The sequence below is a fragment of the Elaeis guineensis genome, chromosome 2 (genome assembly GCF_000442705.2).
Source record: "Elaeis guineensis isolate ETL-2024a chromosome 2, EG11, whole genome shotgun sequence".
Classification (NCBI taxonomy): Eukaryota; Viridiplantae; Streptophyta; class Magnoliopsida; order Arecales; family Arecaceae; genus Elaeis; species Elaeis guineensis.
The window spans coordinates 108,694,696-108,712,198 of NC_025994.2; the positions used below are offsets into that span (position 1 = coordinate 108,694,696).

Below are 17,503 nucleotides of genomic sequence, written 5' to 3' on the forward strand. Positions count from 1 at the left end.
TTTTCAAGGATGGCGCCGCTACGGTAGCTTCTGTTCCTGATCTGCAAGGCACTGCAACTCACTGACCTTATCCATGGGATATCTAGTGGGTTAGAGAAACAATATGCAAGCAGGGAAAACATTGACGAATTATTTTCTCTGTGTCCTGTTGGTTGAGCTAGGGTTTTAGTTCCACATCGGAAGGGGAAAGTGCGGAAGAGAGGAGACCGCTTAGAATAAAAGAAGCGCTCGAGCAACTGGTAACGTCATAGGTTTCTCGGTCTTTTGGCTAAGATCAAGTGTGGTATCTGTTCTTATCACTTTCATATCTGATACGTGGTCCATCAGTCCACCATGATATTAAATTGATTTGGGGGAGGGCTCGCCATGGTAGCTAGCTACCGGGACCCTCTTGCATTGCACTACTGCACCGGCCTCACGCACCCCTTCCAATCCCCACCGTGGAATTTTCCCTCATTTAACTGGGCCTGTTTTGTTTATAACCGTACACTGTTCAAAAGAGCTGACAAAAGCCTGAAGGTCCAATTCGGCTTGCTCTTGTGGCTTAACCAACCTCAAAAAAGCCTGCTCCTTGGCACTGATATTCAGCAGTGGTTATCTTCCTTACAAGTCTTTGAAGTTACTCATATATATCATGAAGGCAACCAAGTAGCAGATTACATTGCTAATCTAGCTCCTGCAGGGGATGTTTCTTTTGGCATGGCTATGTGTTTTTGCCTCGGTTATCTTCTTTTGCAGGCAGATGCAAGGGGGATTGGTTTTATCCGGGACAACTAATATTCCTTATGTTGTGTCAAGCTGCAGGTCTCATGGCACGATGTCATTGGAGGTTCTTGGCTTGTCATTGCAGGTTCCAAATTTGTTTTCTCTGTTAGATGTGCAGGAGGTATTCTATCTGTTGGACATCTTTTCAAGTTATGTTATTTCTATTTAGAGGATATGGTGTTGTGGATATTGGTACATGCTCGTTCTTTCATCATTCAAGACTTCATCACTTGTTCCCCAGAATTCTGCGTGCAACTTCACTTATCATTTCAAGGATGTGGTGGAACATTAGCGCTTGGTTCTGAACCACAGTATATCCATGATGAAATGTCACGCAAATGATGTATAACAAAATCAAATGTTTGGTTTCTCTTCCGCTCAACGTGCTAGCTATTTTGATCTGTCCTACTTAGCATGAAAAAGAATTGAAAATAGCGACAAAAAGCAAAATTGGGCAAGAATTGAAAATAAGGACAGAAAAAATGGGATAAAATCCCTGAGCCGCTATTACGTCAAGAAAGGGGGAGGGGGGTGTGGGCGGCGGCGGCGACAGAAGAATGCCTCACAAAAACATGCAAAACATACACATAAACAATCGACCATATCAAATTAAACCTATAGTAATCATAAAGTAGAAAAATAATAGAAGAAAGCTTGGCGGCTAAGCTTCTCACGAAGTCATATTTTGGGTGGGACCACATGTCTCTTGGGTTCAGAAGCTGGTCTGATCTTTAGGGCCACTTTGACCCCATGTTACAATTCCTGTAACAATACTGTAACTCACTATCTTTAAATAAATATTTCAGAGAGTAATACCTCCTGTTTTTTATTAAAAAAATAATAATAATAATAACAACATCCATAAGCCCAATAGCAACATGTTCAGGAGCTTGCAACACCACCAGAAATTATTAAATTACTATCCTCTTTTAATAGTTGAAATAGTACAGAAAATCTCGAGAAAAATCTAGCTGGACGAAAAAGAAGAGGGCAAAATTCAACAGTAACAAAAGATCTGAATTTTCTTTACAAAATAAAAAATAATAACAATAATTTAGAATTTCTGATTCTAATTTAAACCGATTCCACATCAGTACCAAGAGGCCGATCGACAGAACGAGGATGATTTGGACTTATTGCGGTCAATCCCCTCATCGCCTGATCGTCGGGAACGAGCGCCTGCAGAAAAGGAAGTCCACACTGACCGGAGGCAACTCCGGCGGAGACCCTCCGACGGTCAAGTCAGAGAGGTGACTGGGCAACAGTGAAATGAAGACAGAGAGCTCAATCGAGAGAGAGAGAGAGAGAGGGAGAGCAAGCCTGTGGTTTCCCAGTCGAAGTGAAGGTGCCCTGCACTGTTGCCTTCCCCGATTTATATAGTGAAGCACGGTATGGCGCCGTCATTAATGGCGCGAACAATTGTGGAATTGTCAACTCACTGTAGACTGTCAGAGTCGCCGTGAAGGTGTCATGTCGCCGTGGGGCTGTCAAATCACTAGGGTTGACAATCCCCTCGGCGGGACAATGCCCCTAGGTGGTCGTGCCGCATGTTGCTGTCAGAACTGACAAGCTCTGACGGCTGTACGGCGATCGGAGGAGTCGACCGACCCTAGGTCGGCGGCCAGCTGAGTGGCGTCGAGCCCCTTTGTTGGTCAGCGAGTCATGTTGCGAAAGTCGGCCATCAGACTCCCTGGTTCAGTCGGCCCGGAGAGTGGAAACCCGATCGACATATCCACGGACGGAAAGGGGCCGTCAATCGATCGGTCGGTGGGTCGGTCCCTCCGACAGTCGGTCGGTCGGTCGGTGGGTCGGTCCCTCCGGCCGTCGGTCGGTCGGTCGGTGGGTCGGTCCCTCCGGCAGTCGGTCGGTCGGTCGGTGGGTATTCTCCAACAGTTACCCTCCTCCACTCCTGAGTCGGACGGTGAGCTGGCCGATGCCATTGCTTGGACAGCGATGCTGGGCGACAAGGAGTGGAATCACAGTGTGTCCAATTCCGACTGTACCACGGGTTGATGCGATGTCAGGCGTCCTATGAATGCCTTGTGATCCGCTGGCGTCAAGCGTCCAGTCGGTGTCAGGTGGTCGGGTGCCGGACGATTCGGTGTCGGTCGGGGTCGTCCGTCGGAGTCGTCCGTCGGGGTCGTCCGTCGGAGTCGTCCGTCGGAGTCGTCCGTCGGTCGTCAGTCGGGGTCGGCTTTCGGGCGATCGGAGGTGGATCGGCCCGTCGGTGAGTCGGCGTTGGTGAGTCGGCATTAGAGTCGGTCGGTATATCCCAACAGGACTCTTAGTAGAAGATTAAACAGAAAAGGAACCAAATTAAAAACATCTGAAGATATAAAAAGAACGATAAGGATGCAAAGATCTTGTTTTCGGCTTCCTGATTAAAGCCTCGAAGGATTTAACATGATTGGAGCAAATCGAATATAGATTTCTTTTTTTGTCGTCCTAAAAAGAAATAAGCCAAAAATCTATAATCAGATATCGAAAGAGAGAACAATTTAAAGCACACCACCGTTTATTTAATTGATTGCCTCACCTTTGCAGACGCAGAGTAACACAACCATTTCCTTCCATACTCACTGTAACAGGACATCGATAAACGAAAACAACAAAACAGTACTCACTAGCTCACACTCACAATCAAGAGAACGGCAAAGCAGCAGCAACAACAACATCAATTGTGGAAAACGGAGGCCTGGATCCTGTGGGTGTAGTCCACGAAGTCCATGACGCTCGATTCTACCTGGTCCAGCGCTCCACATCAAATTGCGAAGATCAGGAGAGTAGAACCTAGGACGAAGGTGACAACAGACATGAACAGAGTCACCCACGTCATGATCTTGCCGCCTATGGTGGTAGAATCCGGAGGCACCACCATTGAACCGTACATCAGCAAGAGCCCCAGGATGAAGGTGATGAGATTTGCAAGAAGGTAGACTTGGAATGCGAGGTGCAGGTGGTGGTGGTGTCGGCGGTGGTAACCGGATCCAGCATGCATGAGTCCAGCAGAGGCGCTGAAGAGGGCGAACTTAGCCACCAGGTTTGGCTTGGCAAAAAGAAATTCTTCATATGAGATTGGAGCCATGGTTATGGAGATGCTGAGATAGAGAGAGATTTCAAAGAGAGAAGATGTTAGAGAATGGGAGTTCAGAAAAACAGGCAATGCATGAAGGGCCTTATAACGGCGGCAGGTTCTGAAGAAACCGACAAGACAATTAAATCAAATAGGCCGACGTCACGATGACGATAGGAGAAGGGATTGGGGGTGGGGTGGAGTGGGGGTGCAGATTAGGTGCGGAGAGAGAGGATAAAGTGGCGATGGTCAGCCATCGTTTGTCCGGTCAATTTCTTCCCACCCACCTTCGTGGGTACGATCCTCTGCTTAAAAAAAAAAAAAATTTCTTCTTTGTATTATGATATTTTATAAATAAAAATTATAATTTTTTAGATTTAAAATATTATAATATAAATATAAAAAAATTATAATTTTTTCAAAAAATTAAAATATTTTTGATATTTAAAATTTTAAATAAAAAATAAAATTATTAAAATTAAATATATATTAAAAATGATGATTATATGGGTTAATTGGACAGGATGATGCATTTTATGTTGGATTTTTTATACTGGTGTGCAAAGAATTTTCTCTTTCGTAATGCTTTGGGCCATTTTTTTGGTCTTCTTGTTTGCTACGGGCCCTATTTTTTTCCGTATTTATCCATTTTTCGGTGAATGAAGATGCACGGCCGAAAGGAAGATGGGTTCGGGTTAGGTCCGATGGTCATCGGGCCAGTTAATTCTCCCAATCATCGTCGGCCCTACGGTGTAATGTAGACTTTAAGGTGTGCTCGACATTGATAGACGGGAAATGCCCCTTGTTGCGGCCAATCGCCTCGTCGTCCGATCGCCGGAGAACGTGCACCTGCAAAAATGAGAAGTCCACACTGACCGGAGGTGGCTCCGGCGGGGACCCTCCGACGGTCAAATCAGAGAGGTGACTGGGCAACAGTGAAATGAAGACAGAGAGCTCGATCGAGAGAGAGAGGGGGAGAGGGAGGAGCAAGCCTGGTGGTTTCGAAGGCGAGAATGGAAAGATCTCCCTTGCACTGTTGCCTTCCCCGGCTTATATAGTGGAGCACGGTATGGCGCCGTCATTAATGGCGCAGACAAGTGAGGAGCTGTCAACTCACTGTAGACTGTCAGGGTCGCCGTGAAAGTGTCATGTCGCCGTGGGGCTGTCAAATCACCAGGGTTGACAATGCCCTCAGCGGGACAATGCCGCCAGATGGCCGTGCCGCATGTTGCTGTCAGAACTGACAAGGTCTGGCGGCTGTACGGCGATTGGAGGAGTCGACCGATCCTAAGTCGGTGGCCAGTTGAGTGGCGTCGGGCTCCTCCGTTGGTCGGCGAGTTTTACGTGAGTCGGCCATCAGACCTCCGGGTTCAGTCGGTCGGAAAAGGTGCGCCCGACGTATCCTCAGTCGGTCGTAAGCCGATGATGGGCCGGTGATGGCGTCAGTCGGTCGGTCCGACCGTCAATCGATCGGTCGGTCCTTCGGCCGTAAGTCGGTCGGTCGGCCCCTCCGGCCATCGGTCGGTCGGTCGGTGGGTATTCCCCAACACCCCTGTTGGGCACCAGTGCTCGATGTTGATAGGCGGGAAATTCCCCCGTTAGTCGTGCCCCTCTCTCTGAACCAGTCATGTTAGAAAGCTTGTTCCACAACCGCGATCCCATCTTCACTGGCATCGCACGAGCGAGCGCAATGCTCGGCAGCCGCTCATCTCGCTACCTCTGCCACCCTTTTTGCCCGCCACAACCACCACCACCGTCGACGCCCTCAACCTTTGTCATATCGGAACAGCTAAATGCCACCAACCCTCCACCTTCGCCGTCTGTGGTGCTTCACCGCCCCTGCAGCATGGATCGCTGAGCCCACGAGCCATCAGGGCCATCACCACCGGACCTCCACATCCACCACCACTATATGGAGTGGCGGAGTACACTGGCGGCCGGCCGCCGGAGTCGAAGAACCAGCCCAATATCCCCCTTCCCTGCTACTAGGATTACTCGTGTTAGGATTTGACGCCTCGAGATTGAGCCCACAGCGAGGTTCGCGGTGAAAAATGAAGTTCAACGAGGCCAAGATCACCTGAAACGGAGCTCGGATAGAGGAGATACGAGCTTTTGAAGTCGGCACGAGATTCGAAGCGGTGGAGGATCGCCGGCGACCGGCAGCCGGCGGTAGCGGCGCGGCCGCAGGCGGCGGCGCGTGGGACGCGCGACCTGGGCGGGCGGCCCAGGCGGGCGCGCGGCCCGCACGCTGGAGCGGGCCGGCCCAGGCGGCCTACTGGCCCTGTTCTCCGGTCCACCGTGGATCGAGCGGTCTACGGTTGGGCCTGTGGACCGCATGGGCGTTTTCCACGCATTTCATGTGGTCCACGGTACTATTCCATGGACCGATCACGATCGGACGGCTCAGGGAGTTTTCGATGACGATCCGACGGTTCAGGAGGTTGATTTGGCTTGTTTAGAACTCTTAAACCTAATCTAATTAGGTTTAAACCCTGTTTTAACCCTTTAAAAGGTCTGTGGATGAACAGTAAAGGGTGTGGATCGGTTTTTTTGCACCGTACAAAGTCCGTACGGAACCCAAGAGAAGAGAGAGACGGAAGCACTGAGAGAGAAAGAGCAGGAGGCTCCTGGACAGCGGTCGTCAAGCACTTTAGGACTTCAGGGGGTCTTCAAGAGAGAGAGAGCTTTTGTGAGGGAACTTTAGGTGAGAGAGAATTGGGTGTACAATGGTTGAAGGTGAAGTCTCCTCTTGTAAAATTTTCTTTTTCATAGTGAAGTTTGCATGCCCCGTGGAGGCGAGCCCTTTTATGGTTGATCCACGTATTTTGATTATTTTTTCTTTTGTTTTGTTTCTTCTTTCTTCCTGCTACATCGTGTGGTACTGAAAAGGTCTTGGAGGTGGTGTCCTGGCCAGACATCCACCCAACAAGTGGTATCAGAACAAGGCAGTACAAGGACGCAGATTGCAGTGGTAGTGAGCAAGACTGAAGATGGAGAAGACAGGAACAATCAAGATGGAGATCAACAAGTTCGATGGTAAGAGCAATTTCTCCTTGTGGCAGGCAAGGGTGAAGGATGTGCTCATCCAACAGGGGTTGATCGATGCTCTCTTGTGCGATGAGAAGCCGACCACCATGGAGGTGCGGGATTGGAAACGGCTACAGATGCAGGTGGTGAGTACCATCCGCATGTACCTGACGGATGAGGTGGTGATCCATGTGCTGAGCGAGACTTCTCCGATGGTGCTGTGGTCGAAGCTCGAGGAGTTGTACATGGCGAAGTCTCTCACCAACACTCTTTTCCTCTGGAGGCAGTTCTACCAACTGCGGATGACCGAGGGACAGAGCGTGCAGGAGCATCGAAGCCACTTCCAGAAGATCCTCACCGACCTTCTCAGCGTTGGCGAGAACGTTGAGGAGAAGACTAGGGCGCTGGTTTTGCTGGCGTCGCTTCCCCCTTCGTATGAGTCCTTGGTGACTGCTCTTCTAGTGGGGAAGAGCACTATCAAGATGGACGAGATCATCGCGGCGATACTTCAGAACGAGGTTCTCAAGAGGGAGAACCCAGCTTCGAGCTCAGGTGGCGGTAGCTCAGCTTTGGTGGCTTCTGGAAGAGCAGAAGGTGGTAGACGGAGCGACAGGAGATCGCAACGAGGGCGGTCCAAATCCAGGAGGGACTTGAGCAAAATCAGATGTTACCGGTGTGAGGAGTTGGGGCATCTAGCCAGAGATTGCCTTCAACTCAAAAATCGGACGGTGGCTGCTGTAGCGACGGCCGACAGTGATTTAGATGGAGATGTCCTGGAGATATCTGACGAGGTATCTACTTCTTCCCAGCAGTGGATATTAGATTCTGCATGCCCCTATCATGTATGTTGCAGAGAGGAGCAGTTTGACTCCTTGGAGAACAGTGAGGGTACTGTATATCTGTCGGATGGATCGAGCTGTGCGATCAGAGGCATTGGGACGGTCAGCTGAAGGACACATGACGGTGCAGTGAGAAGATTGGGGGAGGTTCGATACATATCCGATTTTAGACGAAATCTTATCTCACTTAGTAGACTAGATTCGAGAGGCTACAGGACGGTAGCTGGTGGAGGAATCCTGAGGGTGCTATGCGGCGATAGTATTGTGCTGGAGGGGAAGAAAGGGAGCAGAGGACATTATTACCTGGCAGGGAGCCCAGTGCGAGGTGGAGCTTCGGGAGCCAGGTGGAGCCCAGAGCGAGGTGGAGCTCCAGGAGGCGGATCAGGCACGAGACAGGAGACTCGGGAGGACGAGAGGCGACGTCGCAAGATGAGATTCCTATTGCCGCAGGACGATGCCTCGAGCAGGTCTCAGGTCAGAAAGAGCACAGTATACAACGGAGATGGGATCGAGCAGCCTGGCTCGACTTCCATGTTTGCCCATCCATGATCAGCAGGCGATTGCCCCAGGGCATGGGGGCGAAGAGATCCAGAAGCTCTCAGAGTTTGGAGAAGGCCGAATATTGAGTCGAGGTGGAGATTGTTAGGATTTGACTTCTCGAGATTCAGCCCATATTGAGCCCACAGCGAGGTTCGCGGCGAAAAACGAAGTTCAACGAGACCAAGATCACCTGAAACGGAGCTCGGATGGAGGAGATACGAGCTTTTGAAATCGGCATGAGATTCGAGGCGGTGGAGGACCACCGGTGACCGGCGGCGTGCGGCAGCGGCACGGCCGCAGGCGGCGGCGCGCAGGACGCGTGACCCAGGCCCGTGGCCCAAGCGGGCGGGCGGCCCAGGTAGGCGCATGGCCCAACCTGGCGCGCGGCCCAGGCGTGCGCAGGAGCGGGCCGGCCCAGGCGGCCTGCTGGCCCTGTTCTCCGATCCACCATGGACCAGGTGGTCCACGGCTGGGCCTGTGGACCGCATGGGCGTTTCCCACGCGTTTCACGTAGTCCACGACATTATTCCGTGGACCGATCGCGATCGGACGGTCCAGGGAGTTTCCGATGACGATCCGACGGTTCAGGAGGTTGATTTGACTTGTTTAGGACTCTTAAACCTAATCTAATTAGGTTTAAACCCTGTTTTAACCCTTTAAAAGGCCTGTGGACGAACAGTAAAGGGTGTGGATCGATTTTTTTGCACCGTACGAAGCCCGTACGGAACCCAAGAGAAGAGAGAGGTGGAAGCGCTGAGAGAGAAGGAGCAGGAGACTCCTGGACAGCGGTCGCCAGGCACTTCAAGGATTCAGGGGGTCTTCAAGAGAGAGAGAGAGCTTTTGTGAGGGAAATTTCAGGTGAGAGAAAATTGGATGTATAAAGATTGATGGTGAGGTATTCTCTTATAAATTTTTTTTTTTATAGTAAAGTTTGCATACCTCATGGAGATGAGCCCTTTTATGACTGATCCACATATTTTAATTATTTATTATTATTATTATTATTTTTTTCCTGCTGCATCACGTCACGTAGTACTGAAAAGGGGTGTCCTGGTCAGACATCCGCCCAACAACTCGGACGGCTATCAGTGTTCGCCAGGCTAGGAAGTCTTCGTCAGGAGCCGGAGTCGAAGAACCGTCGTCGACGCTATCGAGGAAGGAGGAGGAGGCCGGGGGACTCTGGTTTTTATTTTCTCTCGCTTGCGTGAAGAGATGTGGGCTGCGGACGTCGAAGTTACATTTGCAATTTGATTTGTTTGTGAAACGAACACGTTGTCTTCGTGATCGTATGGTTTTCCTCTCTCATCGTAGGGCCGACGGTGCATCGGACAGCCGACTGGTCCGGTCCAATGACCATCGAACCTAATCCGAAATGCACCCTGGCAAAAACCTGAGAAGTTCTTAGAACCCCATACTCCTTGCCTTTGTTTGTTCCGCCTCGTCCGTCCTTCCCTCCCAACCTCCGTCAGAAACCCTAACCTGAGACAATGGACCTGGAGCCCTCAAACCCTCCACCGGCGAGCTTCGTCGATCGAATCGTGGTGTGTACTCTTCTCATCGAACGCTTTCTTGACTTTCTTTTGGTTGGTCCTGATCTCTACTTTTCTTTGATGCTTAGCTTCCTGGGGTAGTTGGTTACTAGAAAAGGTATATGTTTATATAATGAAATCTGATTATGCCGGGCATTACTTATAACCGATCCAAGAAAGTGGATTAACAGATGGATTTATGTAAGTTGATTGGAAATTGCTGGTCGTGGAATCCAATATACGTTTCCTAGGTACATTTGAAAAAAATTTAAATGCTGTGTTTTCTTTGATATCCATCTAGAGGTCAGCTGGCGTGCAGCATCCCTCATACTCTGCTCACAAATATTTTTCAAATCTAACCTCATCTTTTCACGTTATTGTTTCTGAGATAGCATTCTTCATACATGATTTTCAGGCATATCATTCTGTTTGCAGAATTTTCTGGTGGACATAAAGGGACCAACTTTGGCACATTTACCTGTACGTGCATTTGAAGGTGGAACCAGGAGAAACATATCAAAGTTCGAGGTATCAGTTGCCTTAGTTATATTACGTCAATTTTGCTGATTCAGACTTTCAGATTTTCTTTGAATATATATGACATCAACATTGTCGACTTGTATGTCATATTAGTGAATGTTTTCGGTTTTAAATGCCTTTGTTTGCTGGTTGTATGCTTTGAATTTTGTTGAGAATTAATATGTTGAGTATGTTATGCGACATGGACTCCATATCCATAATTTTTGCCATCTGAAATGCCTGCAACACATGGAGACATTGATCTACGGATGTTTTTCATGTTAAATATATACGGATATTTCTTTTCTTTTTTTCCAAGACTTGTAATCTGTTCAGAAATAAAGAATTCTGTCATCTTTGCCAAATGTGTACCTTATTGTATGTGCTTGATTTTATGGGTTGTTTATTGTCTCAAATAACATGCACTCAGTTAAAAAGATATACTTCGTTTGAAGAAATTTACTAGCTGATGAAACTAGATTATGTGACCCTAGGAAAAGGCTGGAAAATCCTGTTTGAGTGGAGACCCTGGACAGATGATTTGACACTGCTCAAATTTGTATATGGAACGATTACACATTCATAGGTAAATTGGGTTGTTCCAAAACAAATAGCTTCTATTGTTTGGGAGAGGTTTGATGACAGTTTACTACACGTAGGTGCTTTACTGTATGCCTGAGTGGTTAAAACTAATAAAAGCATGGATCCTAAACTCGCATGCACTGATGGTAATAAACTTAGTGCTGACTGATAGCTTACTTGCCATTTGTTATTATCTTGCAAAATAAATTGCATTGTAGTGCACAATGGCAATCAGTGGTCACAGCATATGACAGAACCATTAGTGCTTAACTATATGTGGCCATGCATCATCTAAACTTTTATACTGCTTGCTTATTTCTGTTAGTATGCACCTGTTTATTTGACTTTCCACCTTTTCTCATCTGTTGGATATGATTGGAGAAGGGACAACAACCAAGGATTTTCTAATATTAGTTATGCTGTGAAGATTGATAGCTACTTAGATAAGTAGTGGAGGCTTATATGCTCATTCTAGTTTGCTTTGATGTAAATGGTGCACTCTGTAGGAAGCTAACATAATTAGACCCAATATGTCGGTCTATATCACGAGGATTCTAGTGTTGATATCTGCTTTGGATGCACATTTAGGAGTCCATCCTCTCCTTCTTGAAGAATTTCCTCTTGTAGATCTGCATACAAGGGACACCCACATACCTGTCTCCAAGTATCGGGTTCTGGTATGCAGTGCTAAGTACAGGGACCACGTAACACTGGCATTGGTTACTTGGCTTCCAATTTTTCAAAATTAGCTTAATGTGTCCTTGTATTTTAATTTTTTAAACCTGTCTCCCTCTGTCGTTGTGCTGAGGGAAATTAAATTGACAGATATCACTCCATCAACAAGATATCTCTGTATCTAAGAGCTTGATGGAGTAGAATTATTAACTTGTGGGTAAAGGTGTCTAACTTATTTCTTGTCCATACCCTCACATCAAATGTTAGATGTGTAATTTTGACAGGAATTTCTCTGTATTGGCTTATTTCTTTGACAATCTATTTAAAAGTTAGTTGTTATTTTCTTTTTGTTTCTTAACACTAGACTTGTTTGAATTAAGCTTTGTCTTTTGTGTGGAGAGGTGCTTTGAATTATTGTTCAATCTCAACATACCTAAATGCAGTAGAATTAGAGTTGAGGCATGGGATTGGTCTTGCATTCGGGCAAGTATTATACCATAGGAAGTGTATTGATTCCCCTACAAACATGTCTGTGCAATGGGATTTGTTGTCTATGAAATTTCTGTCTGGATGCTCATGGAAGTTTTGACCTTTGTTGAAGGTAGTGCATGTTGAGATAGGAGACAACATTTGACTTGGTTGATCCGGAAGTAATGTGTCATCTAAATGATTATTGGTGCATGCGCTTGTAATTAATTATGAAATGCTTTCTAGGAGGCATTGCAGTGTCAAGCTATGAACATGCAGTGGGTTTAGTTACTGTGTATGTGAATGTAAGCATCAGAAACCATTGTGAAAGTCCATGGTTTGCTCTGCTAGTTTCAGTACCTGTACTGGGGCCATGCCCATAAAATGTCAGTATGGGTTGGTTCGTCACTTGATATACCTTCTATACGGCATATTTTTTGCTATTTGTGTGGTAATATTATGCCCAGTGCCAGGTGGTGTGTCCAACATGGCGAACCAGTGAAAATTTAAGGCCTTTTCTATATTATGATTGATCTTTTTCCAAGGAAAACTGCCTTGAAGACTTGTTTCTGATGGAAAATCTAGTTTCCTTTCTTCTTATTTCAATGGAAAATTGACGAATTTGAAAGACATGTTTCCATATTTTGGGAATACTTGTCCTTTTCCATGGAAGAAATTCGATCTTTCCTTTCCCTTTTCCATAGATTCTCTGCAACCAAACTGACACTTATGATCAGCTTTTGTACTTAACCAATATGTTACTCTTAGTGGCTATTAACTGATCAAGAAGAGTTTCTTGGTTACCCTGGAGGTGAGCAGTTGTGAGGATATTTGGAAACCAATGATCACTATCTTTCTCCTGATACTTTTGTGCTTTGCATCATCGTGGAGGCTAGTGGTGAACTGAAAGATGCCCTTATCAAACAAGACCCATTTTTAGTCACCATCTGATCTTGTTCTCGTTATTCCTTAATTTTCTCATTTGGTGGACTCTTCAAACCAAGAAAGGATCTCAAGTTTGTGGGGATTAACTAGAATTTGAATTTGCATTGTTTATAAAGAGAGTCTAATTGGTAATAAGGCATGATATATGCACATCTCCCTTGCTTACCCTTCCCCCTTTCCCCAAAAGGACATGCTGCAATGCATTTTTCTATGCTTTATCTGACTCCTGCCATTCCATCCCCTGTTTCTTCTGTTGATCATTTCCATTTTAATGGTGAAACCTCCACAACAAGTCTTGTTAGGTCTGCACATGTTTCAGTATATAATTATTCGAGCTTTTGGTGGATTAAAGTCAATGGATGATTTGCCTTTATTGAATGTAGTTATTCAGATATTTAGAGACTGATAATTTGGATGAAATAGGTTTTTGATACATTCACAATACTGTATTGCTACACATTAAGTTTTGGCATATTTTATTTGTTAATCATTAAGCACATAACTGATGAAACTCATTCTAGTTTTTTTTACATGGGTCATTGATGCATAGTTACATCTATTTCATTTAGCTAGTGGAAAGCTGCTGAGTTTGGTCCTTCAAAAGATGGTTCCAATGTTTGAAACATCAATTGGACCATCGCGGATGTAAGAAAACGTCAACATTATGGTTCAAGCAATCGAGTTCAAACTGAGCTAAGGTTTTCTATTATTAAGGTACATATTTCCCTTTGCTTCTTCAGGTTGCTTAGCTTTCCAACTTGTCCAGTTCTTGAGGCTCTTGGGAAGGAGCTGCCATTCGAGATAGCTATTAGGCTAAATTGTCGTGTATGGGTATAATTCTTCATGCTCTTCCGTCTTGGTTTTTAGCTTGTATTCAGGGCCGGCTGAAAGGTAAGGCCACCAAAGCTCTTGCTTTAGGCCCCCATCCCCAGGCTCTCCACTAGTTACCATCTATCTTGGTGTCTCCACCAGACTATCGCATCCAGCAGTCCACCCGCGAGAAGATGAATGCAGCTGGCGGTGGCACCAGAGGATGTAAAAGAGTGGGGCAGTGACGAGGATGGACCAGAAGAGACCCCTATCCCTGGTCCCCCGCTCCCAAGGATTCATGCACCCCAATGTTGGCACGATAATCAATAGGTCGAGCACCACGAGGAGGAGGCTCTTCGTCTACCTAATGGGGAGAGGAGCGATCAATGCGGCTCTGTGATCCGTGGGGAAGGGCGGCTGGTGGTGGATGAGGTTCGGATCTGGGCGTGCGATGCTCACCTCCACGGAGGGCTCGGTCGGTGCAAGGAAATGGGCCGCCAGTGGTGCGTATGGAGGAAACGGTGGCAAGGGCAAGGCGACCCAAGGGGACGTGATGGGTTCCCTTCATCAGTACCAAATTGATGGAAGAGAGGTGGGGACTGATGGGGGTTATAGGCAGGAAGGGCAGCAAGATTCGTCGAGATTGTTGATGCTGCCCACCATTCTTACAATTGGCCTTGTTGCTGCCATTCCTCTTCTCGTAAGTAGTAGATCTATTTTGTCTCTCTCTTTATTTTTTTAATTTGTCTACATCTATATATGTTTCTTTGATGTTTGCTTGTTTGGTTGCTGATTTACAAGAAAAGATGATATTTTGATGTTTGCAGTGATATTTTTTTTCCTTGTGGAATTGATTTCATAACCTTAAGTTAAGCTGGTTGGCAATGCTTGCTTTCGAATTTTCTTCCAGGTTTCAGGCTATGATTTTATGTTTCTCCCATCCCATATTCTTTTGTTGATTCTGCAGTATTTGGACATTAAATTCAGGAGATATTACAAATTTATTTATTTGTTGATTATGTGATTTGAATCTGCTTCTTCCATATGAAGGAAGAATTTTTCTTAATCTCAAAAGATTGATATAAAAATGTGCATCCTTGGAAACAAGCGTGCTTGTTGGACAACTCATGTATCTATAGAATCTTGGAATAAATCCACAATTCTTATATCTTCTTCCATTATTCTTCACCATAGGTTGATGAAGCATTTATTAATGCATACCACCATTGGTCACTTGGCTTAGGATTTTTTTTTTAGAAAAAGAATAATTCCTGATTTTTTTTCAGGGGAGGGAGATTTTTGCACTACAACTGATCACTGTACTCCAAAAGAAAAAGATATAATTTTTTAAATTGAGGATTTGCTTCGTATTAACTTATGTAGAATGTAGGTAGAAGTGATTTTGTTTCTCACATTTTTCTTCATCTCAACCTCATATATGTAGGATGATCAACATAAAATTATCAATGTTCTTAGTAAAGCCTTTGCCATGACATATAGGATTGCCATTCCAAGGGTTCATAGGATGCATCATGAGGCAGTGAAAAACTGGATCCAAGGGTTGGCTGTATTATCAATTAAGATCAACAATGTCTTAAGAAAGATTAAATGAATTGACTATATTATCAATTGAAAAAAAAATATTAGAAAAGTTGAATTATAAAAATTTAATTAAAAATTTTGCATCTCAAAAAATTAGAAAAATAAAATTTTAATAAAAAATTTATATGAATTTTAATAAAAAAAATTATATTTTAATATTTAATTTTAGGTCTCCATACGTGTTGAGCCACCTCTGCTTGTATTAACTAGATAAGCTTGATAATTGTAAAATAGCAGCCTTTTATATGCTTAGCTTTTTTTAAAAACCCTTGTTCATCATAACAAGTCTTCTGCTTATACAACTGTATCATGATTTTGGCCTTCAATGTGTAGGTGAATGCTTCCTCCCCTGCCACAGTCATTGTTGTATCAAATGCAATCATGAATTCAGAGTTCTTGAGTGGGACTCAGCAAAGAATTATGGTGGAGAAACTCATGCAGAAGCTTCAATGATGGTGAGTGATGCCAATTTTTCTAAACTGCTTACTGATTTCCCATTCTGGTTAAATAATATATCAAACTATCAAAAAGTAGGGGTTCTTATATCTTTTTTTTTTTTTTTTTTGATGTAATTGAGGGGTTTTTATATCTTGATTTTATGATTGTAACTTCTGTTAAAAAAAGATTTTATATAACTTTTGTACAGGTGCTAGTTATTTTTTTTTAAAAAAAAAATTCCCCAAAAGGAACTTCAGTACCAGATGTTACATTCCATAGCGAGTTTAGTGCTGTACAGTTGAGGGCAAGGGGTAACACTTGATTTATCAAGATGATTTTTTATTTTTATTTTTATTTTTTCCATTTGGTCAACCTTAATTTATTGTAGGGGCAAGACGACGTCCAAACCTTCGCGCCTTTGCCTGTCGAACTTTTGAGTCATTGGTAAATGATGGTTTGCATCTGGTGCTTTTAACCTTGCCCAACTAATAGATTACGCTGGGCAACTACAGCTAGTTCACCTTGTTTTAGCACAGTCCAGCAATGTATGCAGCCTCGGGAAATTTAACCTATATATTTCCAATTATTTTGCTAAAAATAAAAATTAATAAAATAAGGACCTGCATGTTCCTTCAGGATCCTCGGCTTCCGATTTTTGTTGGTTTATTGTTGGGTAAAACATAATTCCCCTAAATGAAGAGAAACTTCAAGGTTTAGGTTGTATTTAATAATGTTGTACTAGTAAAATGGCTTAATAGCCCCGGTCCCTGATATCTCCTTGGCGATCTGTCAAGTGTCAAATTACAAGAGGATGTCGGTTCTCCGACACATTTTTCAAATTCAACTAAAGCCCAAAGAGCTCCTTCATATCCCATCCTCTTCCATCCGGCCTCTTTCTTCTTCCATACCCCGTTTCTAGTAAGCTTTCTGTACTTATTATGCTTATATGTGAATAAAGGTGGTTATTTCTTCTACCAAAAAAAAAAGGTAAGCTCCTATTAAATTCTCTCTTCCACAAACAACCATTTAAATAGAACGAATTTTAGATTTATAGCACCAACCATCTTCACTTCTCCAATTTCAAATTTATAATATACGTACCTACGTACATGTACATATATATGTGTATATATATATATACATATATATGTGTATACATATATATGTGTATATATATATATATATATATATATATATATATATACACACACACATATATATATACATACATACATATATATACATATATATATATATACATACATACGTACGTACATATATATATACATACATACATACGTACGTACATATATATATACATACATACATACGTACATATATATATACATACATACGTACACACACACACACATACATACATGCATACATATATATATATATAGAGAGAGAGAGAGAGAGACTCAATGTCATCCTGTATTACTGCTAATGTTAAAGCTTAATTATCCTCATTAGATAATTTATAATCAGTTGAAAGTTTTAGACATGTATAATTAATATCTGGAAACAAAATCACATAGTTTAATACTAGGTTAATCATACTAGTATGCAAAATGGAATACAAACACCATAAACTTAAAATCTCGTATTAACATTGTGCGACCATAAATTGTTACCCAATCTATGAATGCTTCTGCACTTTGATACGTAGTTCTTAAGCGATTTACAAAAGG

At 44.1% G+C, this 17,503-nt stretch overlaps 1 protein-coding gene and 1 pseudogene across 8 annotated transcripts; both read left to right on the forward strand.

The window, feature by feature from the left end:
- The first annotated feature begins 247 nt into the window (after nucleotides 1-247).
- LOC114913018 (U2 spliceosomal RNA) lies at nucleotides 248-415 on the forward strand (annotated as a pseudogene).
- An 8,907-nt stretch (nucleotides 416-9,322) lies between these two features.
- LOC105048060 (uncharacterized) lies at nucleotides 9,323-16,019 on the forward strand. Of its 8 annotated transcripts, XM_073252633.1 has the most exons (6): nucleotides 9,323-9,785; nucleotides 10,209-10,301; nucleotides 13,532-13,676; nucleotides 13,830-13,853; nucleotides 13,935-14,472; nucleotides 15,708-16,019. In XM_073252633.1, exons 5-6 carry the CDS (start codon nucleotides 14,200-14,202, stop codon nucleotides 15,825-15,827), a joined length of 393 nt encoding a protein of 130 aa, XP_073108734.1. In that variant the 5' UTR covers nucleotides 9,323-9,785; nucleotides 10,209-10,301; nucleotides 13,532-13,676; nucleotides 13,830-13,853; nucleotides 13,935-14,199; the 3' UTR covers nucleotides 15,828-16,019. The 8 variants fall into 8 exon arrangements, with proteins under 8 accessions (XP_073108734.1, XP_073108731.1, XP_073108733.1 ...); XM_073252630.1 differs by having other exon boundaries at nucleotides 10,189-10,301; nucleotides 13,830-14,472; XM_073252632.1 differs by having other exon boundaries at nucleotides 13,532-13,853.
- Nucleotides 16,020-17,503: the final 1,484 nt, after the last annotated feature.